The 11683-nt window shown below is 62.6% G+C and overlaps 1 protein-coding gene across 5 annotated transcripts in view; it reads right to left on the bottom strand.

Annotated features, from left to right (window-relative positions):
• Positions 1–3643: 3643 nt before the first annotated feature.
• GNB1L (G protein subunit beta 1 like) overlaps positions 3644–11683 on the bottom strand; it is a 40601-nt gene continuing 32561 nt past the window's right edge. For all 5 annotated transcript variants that reach the window (XM_011000257.3, XM_031443229.2, XM_031443232.2 and 2 more), the window contains 2 exons: positions 10782–10997; positions 3644–4102 (listed from right to left, as the gene is read on the bottom strand). In XM_011000257.3, the coding sequence (XP_010998559.3) occupies positions 3851–4102; positions 10782–10997 (468 nt within the window). In that variant the 3' untranslated portion in view covers positions 3644–3850. The remainder of the gene's footprint in view (positions 4103–10781; positions 10998–11683) is intronic.

Here is an 11683-nt window from a genome sequence, read left to right as displayed (position 1 = left end):
TCTCACAGGGGCTGCCCCCGGCCCAGAAAAAGGCTCCCCACAGGGTCAGGAGCTCTGAACCACAGCCCTGGCCCTCCTGGTCATCTTCAGTCTGACCCTTGGCATCTCCCCTGGGATGAGGGGCTCTGGTTTCACATGGATGGTGGTCCTGACAGGCTGGGATGAGAAACGTCCTTGGAGAGCAGGGCTGAGGGAGGGGCCGTGCGTAGCTGGAGGGAGCGGGCGGCGGGGCGCTCTGCCTGCAGACGGAAGGAGGACCGGGCACCCAGTCCCCACCCTGGCTCTGTCCGCAGGTCTGGGGTCTCACTTTATGAAGGCTGCACTCTTGCTAACTCCCCCATTAGGAGGGGGGGTCTATGCCCTCCCGCCAGTACCAGTAAGGAAGGCTCCGGGCGCCCACCTGGCTCGCTGGCCGAGCCCTCAGTTCCCCCATGGAAGAATGACTCCAAGTCCGCCACGCTGAGGGCCCCCTGAAGGTGCCCTCATGAGCAATGCCCTACCCCGTGCCCACATGCCTGAAGGGGGGGCGGGAGGCCTGGCAGGAGCCGGCTCACTGGTGTCCGTTTACCGACGGAGGAGCAACGCCTGCACCTGACTTGACAGGTTTTACCGCCTGTGGGGGAACATCTGAGGGGGGTCCTTTGTACTGTGGTGAAGCAAGAACAAGAGGTGCCCACTCTCCGCCCCAGCTGCAGGCTCCCAGAGCCGCCCCTGCAGCCCTGCCGGGCCTGGGGGACTCCCTGCTGCGGGCGAAGCCCTGGAGGGCTGCCCTCCGCCGCACCCCACTCACCTCGCAGCAGCCGCCGGGGCTGCTGTGATTTCCGCTACGTGGGAAGGAACAGAAGCAGCCATCCAGGGTGTCGGAGGCACGGCCCTGAGGGTGCACACGGCCCCAGGAGGCTCCTGTTGGCGGAGGCCGGGCCGCTCTGAGCCCACTCGGATGGACAGGATGCTGGAGACCCGTCCTGCCCGCGTGGGTCCCACAGGTGGCCGGCCTCCTGCATGGGGCAGCTCTGGGGAAGGACTCGGCTGTGGATATGACCAGGACAACCCGGGGTTTTGCCCACATGCAGCATCCTCCTGGGCTGGGCTGGGCTGGGCTGGGCGTCCAGTGGGGCCCTGTTTCTTATTGAGCTGTTAGGGTTTGAGGCTGGGCAGGTCCTTGGCGATCTGCTGCCGTGTAAGTTGGGGCCTCATGATGGTTCCAGGGTAGTGGGCGCCCTCCGCCTGGCGCCCACAGGTCTGGAGGCTGAGGAGCCTGCCCGCGCCTGAACCCGGCCCACAGCCCGCGGGCTCGAGGTCTGAGGGCCATGTCGGGCACACAGGGCTGATGGGGCTGTCACAGCCAGACCTGTGCCCACACACGGCAATTCGGCCACAAGGCGCCCTGGGACACTGGCCACAGCACGTGGCCTTGGCGGAAGCCCAGAGCCCAGCACAGGGTCAGCCCTGTGGGTGCCTCTGACACAGGTGGGGCCAGATCCAGACGACTCCAGTCTGCGTCCACGTCTGCCGGAGTGCTGGTCATCCTCGGAGAAGAGACACAGCAGCCCTCACTCTCTGGGGCATCTCTGGCCCTCGTGATCCTCATGCTCTTGTGCTGCCCTGTCCCTCGTCCCGGGCGCACGCTTCCATGGCTGCTTTTATAAATTCAGTGATTCTGCCAAAGGACAGCCAAGCTGACCACACAGACATAAACGGGCAGGGGTACCACATCCTCAGCCAGGCTGCACTGCCTGGCACCTGGCGGCTCAGGGCCACAGCTGCGGCAGGACCTGCAGAAGGACTGACGGGGCTCAGCCCCCTTCCCTGCCAAGCAGCCCACTCCGGAGAGCAGCAGTGAGGATGGACGTCGGCACCAGTCTCCCTGCGGTTCACGGCTGTGCTACAGTGAAGCCAGGCAGGTTCTGAGACAGAGTCCTTTGCAGTTTAGCAGCTGCTGTGGCCGCCGTCACCTCTGGTCCCATCTCCAGGACAGGCTCCCACAGAGGGACACTGGCCAGGACAGCACGCTTTGCTGGGGGTCGGGGGCACATGTGGGAGCCCAGTGGGACAGGTTGGGCAGGTCTTCCTCCCGAGGTGAGCATGGCCTCCAGCACGTCAGCAAACGGCACCTCACATGGAGAAAGTGGAGGGCAGTGTCCTGAGTGGAATGCGGTGCCCGGAGGACGCCCTGCACACGCCTCCCTGTCTGTGTCTGACGAGGCTCTAGCTGCTGCTGCCTAAACAGAGCTGCCCTCCTTTCTGACACTAGTGATGTCCCCCCACATCCTGGTGGCCTGGCCACGGGTATAGAACACACAGGGGCTGGCATGGCCCCTCCTAGAGGTGATGGAGGACACCCAGCAGGATCTCTGTCCAGCAGGCCAATAGTAAAGTCTGTCTGTCTGCCGGGACAGGGCACAGCCCCCGGGGAGGGAAGGGGCTGTGGGGGAGCTCAGGCGATAACAGCTCACACGGCGGGTGCCGGGGTCTGACCGAGGGGCAGATACCTGCCTGTCTGGGTGGCCGGGGTCAGACGCCTGCTCTGTGCACATGGACCAGCCAGGGCTCAGCAGCCGCCAGTCAGCCCCTTTCTTGGGATACAGGGTCACTAGCCCACACCTACAGCCCTGGACCCCACTGTCCACCATGAGGTCCTGCTAGCCCGGGTTCCCTGTTCCCAGTGAAGCTTCCGACCTTCAGGGAAGAGTGATCACAGAGCTTTCCCAGGATGTGGGTGCCCCTTGCAGCTGCGGGGAAGGCATGTCCCCTGGAGCCCCTGCAGAGGACGAGCTGGCGTTGCGGGGTAAGTCCTTCCAGCACCCTCGCCCAGACTGCACCCTCTCAGCAACACACGGTGCTGGCATGTCAACCGCACTGGGGTCCCAGCCCACGGCCCCTGCTTCAATCAACCAACCAAACCTCAGAGCCTGTCACCCCCGAGCAGGACCTAGAGGCCAGACCCTCCAGCAGGGGGACTGCTCCAGTGGATTCAGCATCTTGCCACTCACACACGTGTGCCCCAGATTCCCTGGGGAGCAGCAGCCCTCCTGGGGCACACGCACTGAGGGCTCCACTCCCTCAGGCAAAGCGGGATGGGATCCTGAGCATCCCACCGGGTCCTCCGGCCTGAGAGGGGCTGACCTCAGGCAGGGCACCTGGGGGCTCTCCCAGCCTCGTCAGGGGCCCCCGACAGCCCCCATGCCAACTTCCAGGGTCCCCTCCTTCCTATCAACAGCCCAGCTTTAAGAGAAGCTGCCCTGACTTCTGGCCTGGTCCCACATAGGAGCCAGCGGCTGCCCCATGCGTGGCTGTGACGGTGCCCTTGGGTGCCCACCAGTCTCCCTTGAGCTGGTGCTTTATGCCCAGAAGCTGCCCTGGGATGGCCTCTTGTGTCCCCTGACTTCACTCTGGGGGGCGGCACCTCCTCCCTCCCACTGATCCTGCTCGGCCCCAAGCCTGTTGGCATCTGCCACCCCCAGCCCTGTGATACAGGAGCTCCTGGCCATCCTTGGGGTGGGGAGCCCAGGACCCGGGCACCATGCCTAGGGTCCTTGCTGGAGGGCCCGACCACCCTGCCTAGTGGAGGCTCTGAGGATGGCTCTGGGCTCTGACCCCAAGGGAACCAGGGGGTCACCCTGGAGAATTCGTACCTCAAGCCTGCAGGTTTGCAAACGGAGTTTATTGTCAGGCGCCCCCAGTCAGCCTTTGACCTGGGCTGCAGGTGCCTAGTGTCCGGCCCAGTTACACTTTAAACCGCAGTCACTGTCCCATACCCAAGGAAGCAAGTGCCAAGCCAGAAGTACGTTGGCTCTTCCCATAATGGAGCCCTCGTGACCTGCGCACCCACCTCCCCGCTGTCAGCATGTCACATGCGCGGGTAGAGCGACCAGACACTGATGCGCTGATCCCCGGAGCCCGCGGCCAGCAGGCCATCCGTGGCGAAGGCCAGGCAGTGAACAGCGGCGCTGTGGAAGGCCAGCACGGCCAGCGGCTTCATCGTCCGCCAGTGAAACACACGGATGCGATGGTCCCAGCCCGCGGTGGCCAGGAGCCTATGGTCTGGCCGGATCCTGACGTCGGCGACCCCAGGGTTGGTGAGCTGGTGAGTTCCATGCACCTGTGATCGAGAGAGTGGTGGGGAGGACCATTAGGGGGCTTCCCAGGACAGGCTGTCTGGAGCCAGAGACCTCTGCCCTTGGCCAGACCCTTAGGCTGAGATAGGAAAGACCTCGTGGGCAGGGTCCTGGGACCCTCCCCATGGAAATGCTGCCCCCCGGCGTCCAGGCAGCACACCCGCGTGACAGCAGCACAAAGTCAGTGCAGAAATCTCAGGACAGCCAAGGCGGGTAAGAGGACGCAGACCCCACCCGCAGCACAGGTGGGAGTGACAGTGAAGGCTGCCCAGGGTGGGACATGCAGGAGTGGGCGGGCGACTGGCCACAGAAGGCCTGGGCCAGGTTCTGAGAGGGGCAGGGCCATGTCACAGGGCACTGCAGGCACATCTGTCCACATGAGCTCTCAGCGGGGCTGGGCCTCCCCACACGCCTTCCCGCAGCCCCTCTGGTCCAGCCACTCTTGGTTCCAGGACTGTGTGTGCCGTGGGGGCCACTTGGCACCTCTGCCCCTTCATCACGACAACCCAACTGGCCACATCCTTCCACCCTTCCTGCCTCGGCCCAGCCCCAGGCACCAGGAGCTCTTCTGCCCCAAAGTCGCCTGTGCGCCTGCAGAAACTCCCCTTTCTCTCCAAATTCACCTCCTGATCGGGCCACAGTGAGACAGGTGGCACCTGGGACCCTGGGCTGCAGTGCTTACACAGGACAACACAGCACAAAGGGACTATAAGGGACTAAAGATAACTGCACACACGCACAGCTGGGCGAAATTGTGAGCGGATACAAAGAGGCCAAAACGCAAGTGCCACCTCTGGGTGCCAGGAGCAGAGGCAGGTCCTGTGCACGGTTCCTGCCCATGGCCCCACCAAGGGGGTGGCCAGACCCCTGATCTGCCCCCACCCCCACCCCATTTAAGGGAGCAGCTCCCTCCTCGGGACCGAGCAAGGTCCCTCTGCTGCAGCACAAGTCCCAGTGAAGCCTCCATGCACGTCTCGTCCGGCCGCTCATCGGCTTCTATTGATTGAAGGGTCCAATAACCCCGGCTGGCAACACAGCTGCCTCCAGGGAGAGTCGTTCGCGTCTATAAAGACAACGCAAGGAACAGGAGGAAAGAGACGTGGGGAAAAAGAGGGTCGCTGTCCTTGGAAGCAACAGGACACTCACCAGGCACTTTTGCCATACATCAGCAAAAAAAAAAGTTGGTGAAGCAACTACGTCCATGCAACTAGAACTGAAGGGCAGACACAGAGCGGGCAGCCTGACTGCGGGGCAGCGCGCCGCTAAGGGAAGTGGAGGAAACACTCAAGACGTGGGGGATCAGAGAAGACAGCAAAAGGAGGAGTGACCCACAGTGAGCAAAGCATCCAGAAACAGCTGTGGCGACTGGAAGACCTTCACTGAATTAGGAAGTCAACTCTCGCTCCTGGAAACTGAAGCTGTGGATCCCGGCTCTGGAACGGTCAGGGGGAAGGTGTGCTTAGTAACATTGCTGGACTCCAAGCCGAAGACGTGCTCCCAGGAGCCAGGCAACCAGACGGAGTCAAGCACCAGGGCAAGAGTCGGGCGGATGTCCCGGGGCCAAGTCTGTGCTAGGCGGCAGATGACGCCACAAGGCTCGGGGGAGGCCCAGGAATTTTATATCCAGCCAAACTGTCGCTCAGGTCTGAGAACAACAGACCAGCATTTCTGAACACATAAGAACTCAGGAAAGCACCCAGAAGCTCTTCCTGGAGCACACGTGGCCACGCCCCAAGAGAGTGATCACACTGTGGCTGGGGTCTACTCTCAACACCGTGACGAAGCTGGAGACCAGGCCTCACAAGCCTGAAGGGCAGGCAGAGTTTGGAAAGAGAGTCCCACCCCATCATAGGAGCCAGGGGAGGACCCTGGGCCCCCAGCTGCCCCGACAAAGCAGGTGAACAGCCCATGGGAACAAGAGAGATCCCTCTGCGGAGCCGATCAACAGAACCCACTCTCCACCTTGTGTCGTTCACACAAACAAAAGTTACTAGACACGCGGAGAAGTGGGAGGAGAGGACCTGTCATCAAGGGAAGAGCAGCAACAGCGAGGGGCCCAGAATGACACAGGTGCAGAGCCTGTCGGACCAGGACTTTGCAGCAGCAGTTAAATGTCCCTTCCAGACAATGAAAAGAAACGTTCAAATAATGACCAAAACATTGTCGTGATGAGGGAACAGATAGGAGCTACAAGCAGAGAAATGGAAATTATAAAAAAGAACAGACCCTGAACAGTCAACTGAATGTGGAAGGAGAAAAGTCCAGTCGGGACGGACTTCAACACCGACTCCGAGACGTGCTAGGAAGTCAGAGGAATGAAGGCGCTGGGCATCGGTGACGGACAGACAGCCCGGAAACAGGCCCCTGTGTACACCATCTCTGACACAAGAGCAAAGAGTCTCTCCAACAAACGGTGCTGGAGCACCGGGGCGTCCACACGCGTAGAAACCCCCGAGGCCAAACTGACGCCAGCACAGAAACTAACCTACAGGTCAGCTGCAAAGCCAGAAGCCTCCTGTGAGGTAACGGAGGGGGCGGGCACCAGGACAGCCCCAAGTGCAGACACAGCCTCGTGTGCAGACACAGCATGGAAAGGCCGACTGGTGGGGCCGCCCAGCGGGACACGGGGGGGACAGCTGAGTGCTGCGTTCCCAGGGTCAGGGCAACCAAGTTCCTGAAGCCGCTCAGTCCGGGTGAAGCACGAGGCCGACCGACGGGAAAGGACGCTGGGACCCGCCCTCGCAGACCGACAGCCCCAGCCCGGCAGCTGAGAGCCTGTCCAGGGACAGCAGGGCCAGGCCTGACGCGGCCTTGCTGGACCGCCAGCCCTGACAGCAGAGCTGAGATCAGCGGCCTCTACAAAGTCAACAAACGCGCGGGAGTTAAGCAGTAGACCTCTAAGGAAGCACCGGATCAAAGGGGAAATCACAAGGGAAAACGAAGACACAAAAACGGACGCTTGTGGGACGGGCCCAGGGATGCCGCACAAACCAGGAGGGACGCCAGGACTGGGCCCCGTGGCCACGCAGAGCCCGCTGTCCGGCTGCAGAAGGCAGCCCCGGGCAGTGTTCACCAGCAAAACAGTAGCGTGAGCCGAGGTCACACGGAAGCTGCCTCTGGGAGAGGGACGCTGGCCTGAGGAGGAGGCTGAAGGCTAAAGAGGGAAAAATAAAAGGCACAAAACCAGGAGGAGCCTGGCCTGAGCCTACTGAATCGTTGCCAAGACAGACTTTTTAGGCAAAAATCCTTTCCAGGGACAAGGGTTCAATTCCCTGGGAAGAGACATTCCTACCCAGCGTCCACGCACAGAGACCGGGAGCACGTGGGACACGGGAAAGGCATGGGTGTCCCCGGGGCCCGGGACCCAGGCGGCTGCAGCCGTGCGCCGGGCGCTGAGAAACACGCGGGACACTTGGGAAAGCCTCCTGGCTTCCACACTTCAGAGAGCGGACACCACTCAGAACTCATTCCCCAAATGCAGAGGATCAAGTGAGAAACTGAGAAGAAGAAAGTAATGCGGGCAGAATCAAACATTTGGAAACAGAAACACTCTAATCAGCTCTGCAGTCAGAGAACAGACAGAACCAGGGCTGCCCGGAACTGAGTGTGAGGAAGGGTCCCAGACGCAGCCAGCCTTTGCTGCTGCACATGCCCCACCGGGTCAGAGCAGCATATGGCGCCCAAGAGACTCGGCGGAGGGAGAGGAAGGTGGAGGGAAATGGTGCAACAGAAAGGGATGCTTACAGATAACAAACACAGGCTGCTCAGGAGCAAAAAGGGACCGGCCTGCAGACACAGAAATCCAAACGGTCATCACAAAAAACTGAGGAAGGTCAGTGCGACCCACAAGTGGGCAGCATCCGCACCCAGCCCTGTGACCTGTCCAGCCACCTCCATGCCTGCCCCGCATCTCATGCCCAACCTCCTGTCCTTCCAGCCACCGCTGTTCAGCACCCGGCCCTCCTCCTCCAACATCCACTGTGGCCGCCAGCGGCCCCGCGTGTCCTGTGCTCTCTGCCAGCCTTCGACTGCCATCTCCCGGCAGAGTCTGGGCCCAGGGTCAGGTCACAGGAACAGCCCACAGCCCTCGACTCTCATTGGGTGTTAACCGTGGGGACGTCTCCCAGGGAGACAAGGGCTGCTTCCAAACCTGCAGTCTGCAGATGAGCCCCGGGGGCCCCAGGAACCGTGGGCGAGCTTCAGTGGAGCCCGAGCCGTGGTCCTCACGTGGCCAACTCGGGCACAGGGCAGAGATGCCCAGTACCACCCACAAGGCCAGAGGATGGGACTCACGTGCTCCCACCTTGCAGCCCCTCCCGGAAGTGCTGTGGCATCAAGGCACAAGGCCTGTCGTGGGGACCTGGACTGGAAGAGACCAGTCCTGCCTGGGCTGGTCAGTGCCCATTCATGGCCATGGCTGCTGCCCTTCCACTATGTCCTGAGAAGTCCAGTGGGTGGGTCATGCCCACAGCTCCTCAGCCCAGAGTCCCCTGGTCTCCCTCTCACTGGACCCGTGTCCTGCTGCTGACACTTTAGAGGGAAGCCCCCGGGAGGGCCAGCGAGGGGATGGCAGTGGCCACGCAGCAGGAACGAGGGGACGCTCGGCCGACTAGAAGGAGCGTGGTGGGGATAGTGTGGTTGTCCAACTCCCAGCCTAGGCTGGCTGGGGTGGGGGCCCATTATTATTCAAAGGCTTAAAAACACTTCTGGCTGTAAATCAGCCCTGGTTCAAGGCCATGGACCCTGCCCCAAGTGTGGGAGGGAGAAGCAGGTCTGCACACCACCTGCGCCTGACGGAGACGCGCCCAAGCCCCGGGCTCCAGGGAAGCCATCTCCGTAGGCAGGTGAGCAGCCCAGTGTTCACCCCAGGACGGTGGCCAAAGGCTCCGGTCACCACTGCAGCCCCTGGCTGAGCCTGTCCTGGACCAGGACCCTCTGGGAGGGGTCCCGGCACCAGTGGCTCTCACAGCGCATGACCTCAGGTGCCAAGAATGTGTACGCAGCGGCCCATCTGGTTCCCATTACCCACGCTCTGCTCAGAAGCCCGTCTCCGCCCGCCCGGCCGGAGATTGATTTGGGCTCCTTAGAGCAGCAGGCTGTGAGGTGAGGCACACCTTCACCCACGTGGTTCCAGGGCCAGCCTGCAGGGCCACCGCAGCACCAAGGGCCCATGGGCGAGGCCGCCTTGGACACTGCAGATGCCGAGGGCGTCAAGGCCCCGAGGCTTCCTCTGTGAGGCCAGTGCTCCACCACCTGAAGGTGTCTGTCAGGGTCTCTGGGGGCATGGATGTCTCTAGCAGGGGGCGGTGGGAGGAGCAGTGCCTCCTGGGTCACCTCCTGGGTCGTGTGCTGCTGAGGGGGACCTCTCCCTCCTGTGCCCCCTCCCCCTCCCCAGACCCCACAGGGCTGCTCCCACCTCAGGGCCCCACCCACTTGCGCTGGTTCTAGCTTGGTCCCCCGACTGACTGTGTGTTTTAGGAAGCCAGCAGCCCCTCCAGCTGCCAAGTGAGAGGTCTCCCTGCATGACCGCAATGTCTGTCCTGGTCTCCCAGGACTTCTCGCCCGCCGGTGACAGCCCTGCCCCGGCTGTCCGGTGCCCAGGCTGGTGATGCCTGCTGAGCATTGCAGCCTGTCCTGATCCTCACCCATGCCCCCACCCCCACCCCACCCAAGTGCCCAGAGGCTCTTCCCTGGCTGTGGGGGCCCAGGGCTGGGCAAGGCCTCCCCTTATGGGGGGGCCCAAGAGATGCCCTCTCCCTGCAGCCACCTGTCTGCAGCGCAGCCTGGACTGCAGGGTACCCCCCTACAGACCTGGTCCTCCAGTGCTCCAGGGACAAGAGCCCAGGTGGGGCTGGGAGCAGGGCCACAAGCTTCTACCTGGGGCCCTGCTCCCCTACCATACCTGTGTTCACAGAGCTGCCTTTCAAGGAAGTTCCCTTCACTGGCTGTGGTCAGGTCTCAGCCTCCAGAGGCTACCTGGCTAATGGGGGCTCCTCTCCTCCCTAAAAGCTAGGGTGCACCCAGGCCACCCTCTGGGGGCTGACAGGGACAGGACACACCAGCACTGCATCCCCTAGGATCTGCACCAGAGTGGGGTTTGGACAAGGGGCTGCCGTCCGCCAACTCCGTCGCCCCACCCCAGCCAGGCTGAGCCCCGAGCACAGGTCCAGACATGGCCCCAGGGTCCCTGCGGGCCCTGTGAGATGGGGCGGCGTGCACAGACGTGCCGGGAAGGCGCCCACAGCGCCCACTCTGCCCGAGCCCCGCCCCTCCCTGCCTCCCTGGGCGGCCTGTGGGCGGCCACAGAGGCCTGACTCCGTGGACTTCCCTACATCGGGTTTTGGGGTTTTTTTTTTTTTCTTCTTTTTGATTAATCAGTTCCTTACTGACCAAATTCCTCTGAGCTTTGCAAACGCGCTTGCATGGTCCTGGATTCTACATGCCTTTTCTCTAGATGGACGAGACGTGACCGCTGTTCCCCGAGGTCTAAGAGAAACCCACACCACATGAGCAGCTCACAAACGCCCCAGCCCGCCCGCCGGCTCGCGGTGATTAATTAGCCCAGGGTCTGCACCGGCTCCTCTTCATGCCTAAATATTGTTTCAGCCCATCAGACTGTTAGTGCAGAGCAGGATAAATGACACCTCAGTCTGGCCCACTGACCTGCAAAGCTCGCTGCTCATCCAGGCTCCAGACGGCCAGTGCCTTCTCTGCAGAGCCCGAGACACCCCTGGCCTTCTGGGAGTCGAAGTCCAGGCCCATGACGGGCTCTTCATGGCAGGCGACACGGCTGCACACCTTCCGTGCAGAGACATCCCACAGGGCCACCGAGCCGTCCTCATAGCCAGCCAGGAGGAGTGGGAGGGGACTGGAGTCAGCCTGCAGGGACAGCATGCAGTCAGCTGTGGGGGGCAGGGGCTCAGGCCAGCCTTGGCTGGGGGGCGCCCAGGGACCCGGACAGAGGGCACTTGCTGCACCACCCTTGCTGGCCCCCGTCCTTCCCGCCAGATGACTCAGCCACCCCTGGGTGGGGCCGGTCACCTGTCTGAACTGCCGGCCAAAGAAAGCCTCAAGCTCCTCTCAGTGAAAAATGAGCCTCCTGTACTTTGTCAAGGTCGCTGCAGAAGCCCCCCAACCGCCAAGCCTGGAGAGTGCCGGTGCTGACGGTGCACACTCCACTGGCCCAGCCGCGTGATGGATGAGGCCGCAGGTCAGAGGGCTCTGTGGCGCCTGCGGGGGAGCGTGGGGACCCCGGGTCGCCCTGGCACCGATCGAGTGGCGGCCCTGCCAGGTACCCAGTCCCAGCAATGTCTCTTCCTCTCCACTGGCCTCTGCCTCCCCCACGGAGCTACCGGGGCTCAGAAACTCCAAGCACACCTCCTCACAGCGCACTTCCCTCAGTGAGGCCAGTGCTGAGCCTGGGGCCTGGGGCTGGTCAGCGAGGCAGCCTCCCTCTTGGGTCACCTGCCCTCTGAGGAGAATCCACTGCTGGTGGGTGAGGCTGGGCCTCCCCACCTGCTGCTAGGGCAGCTAACGTGGGTATGGGGTTCCGCCTGCCCAGAGGC

This window comes from Camelus dromedarius, chromosome 31, assembly GCF_036321535.1.
Source record: "Camelus dromedarius isolate mCamDro1 chromosome 31, mCamDro1.pat, whole genome shotgun sequence".
Lineage (NCBI taxonomy): Eukaryota > Metazoa > Chordata > Mammalia > Artiodactyla > Camelidae > Camelus > Camelus dromedarius.
This window is presented reverse-complemented; position numbering and strand designations above follow the sequence as displayed.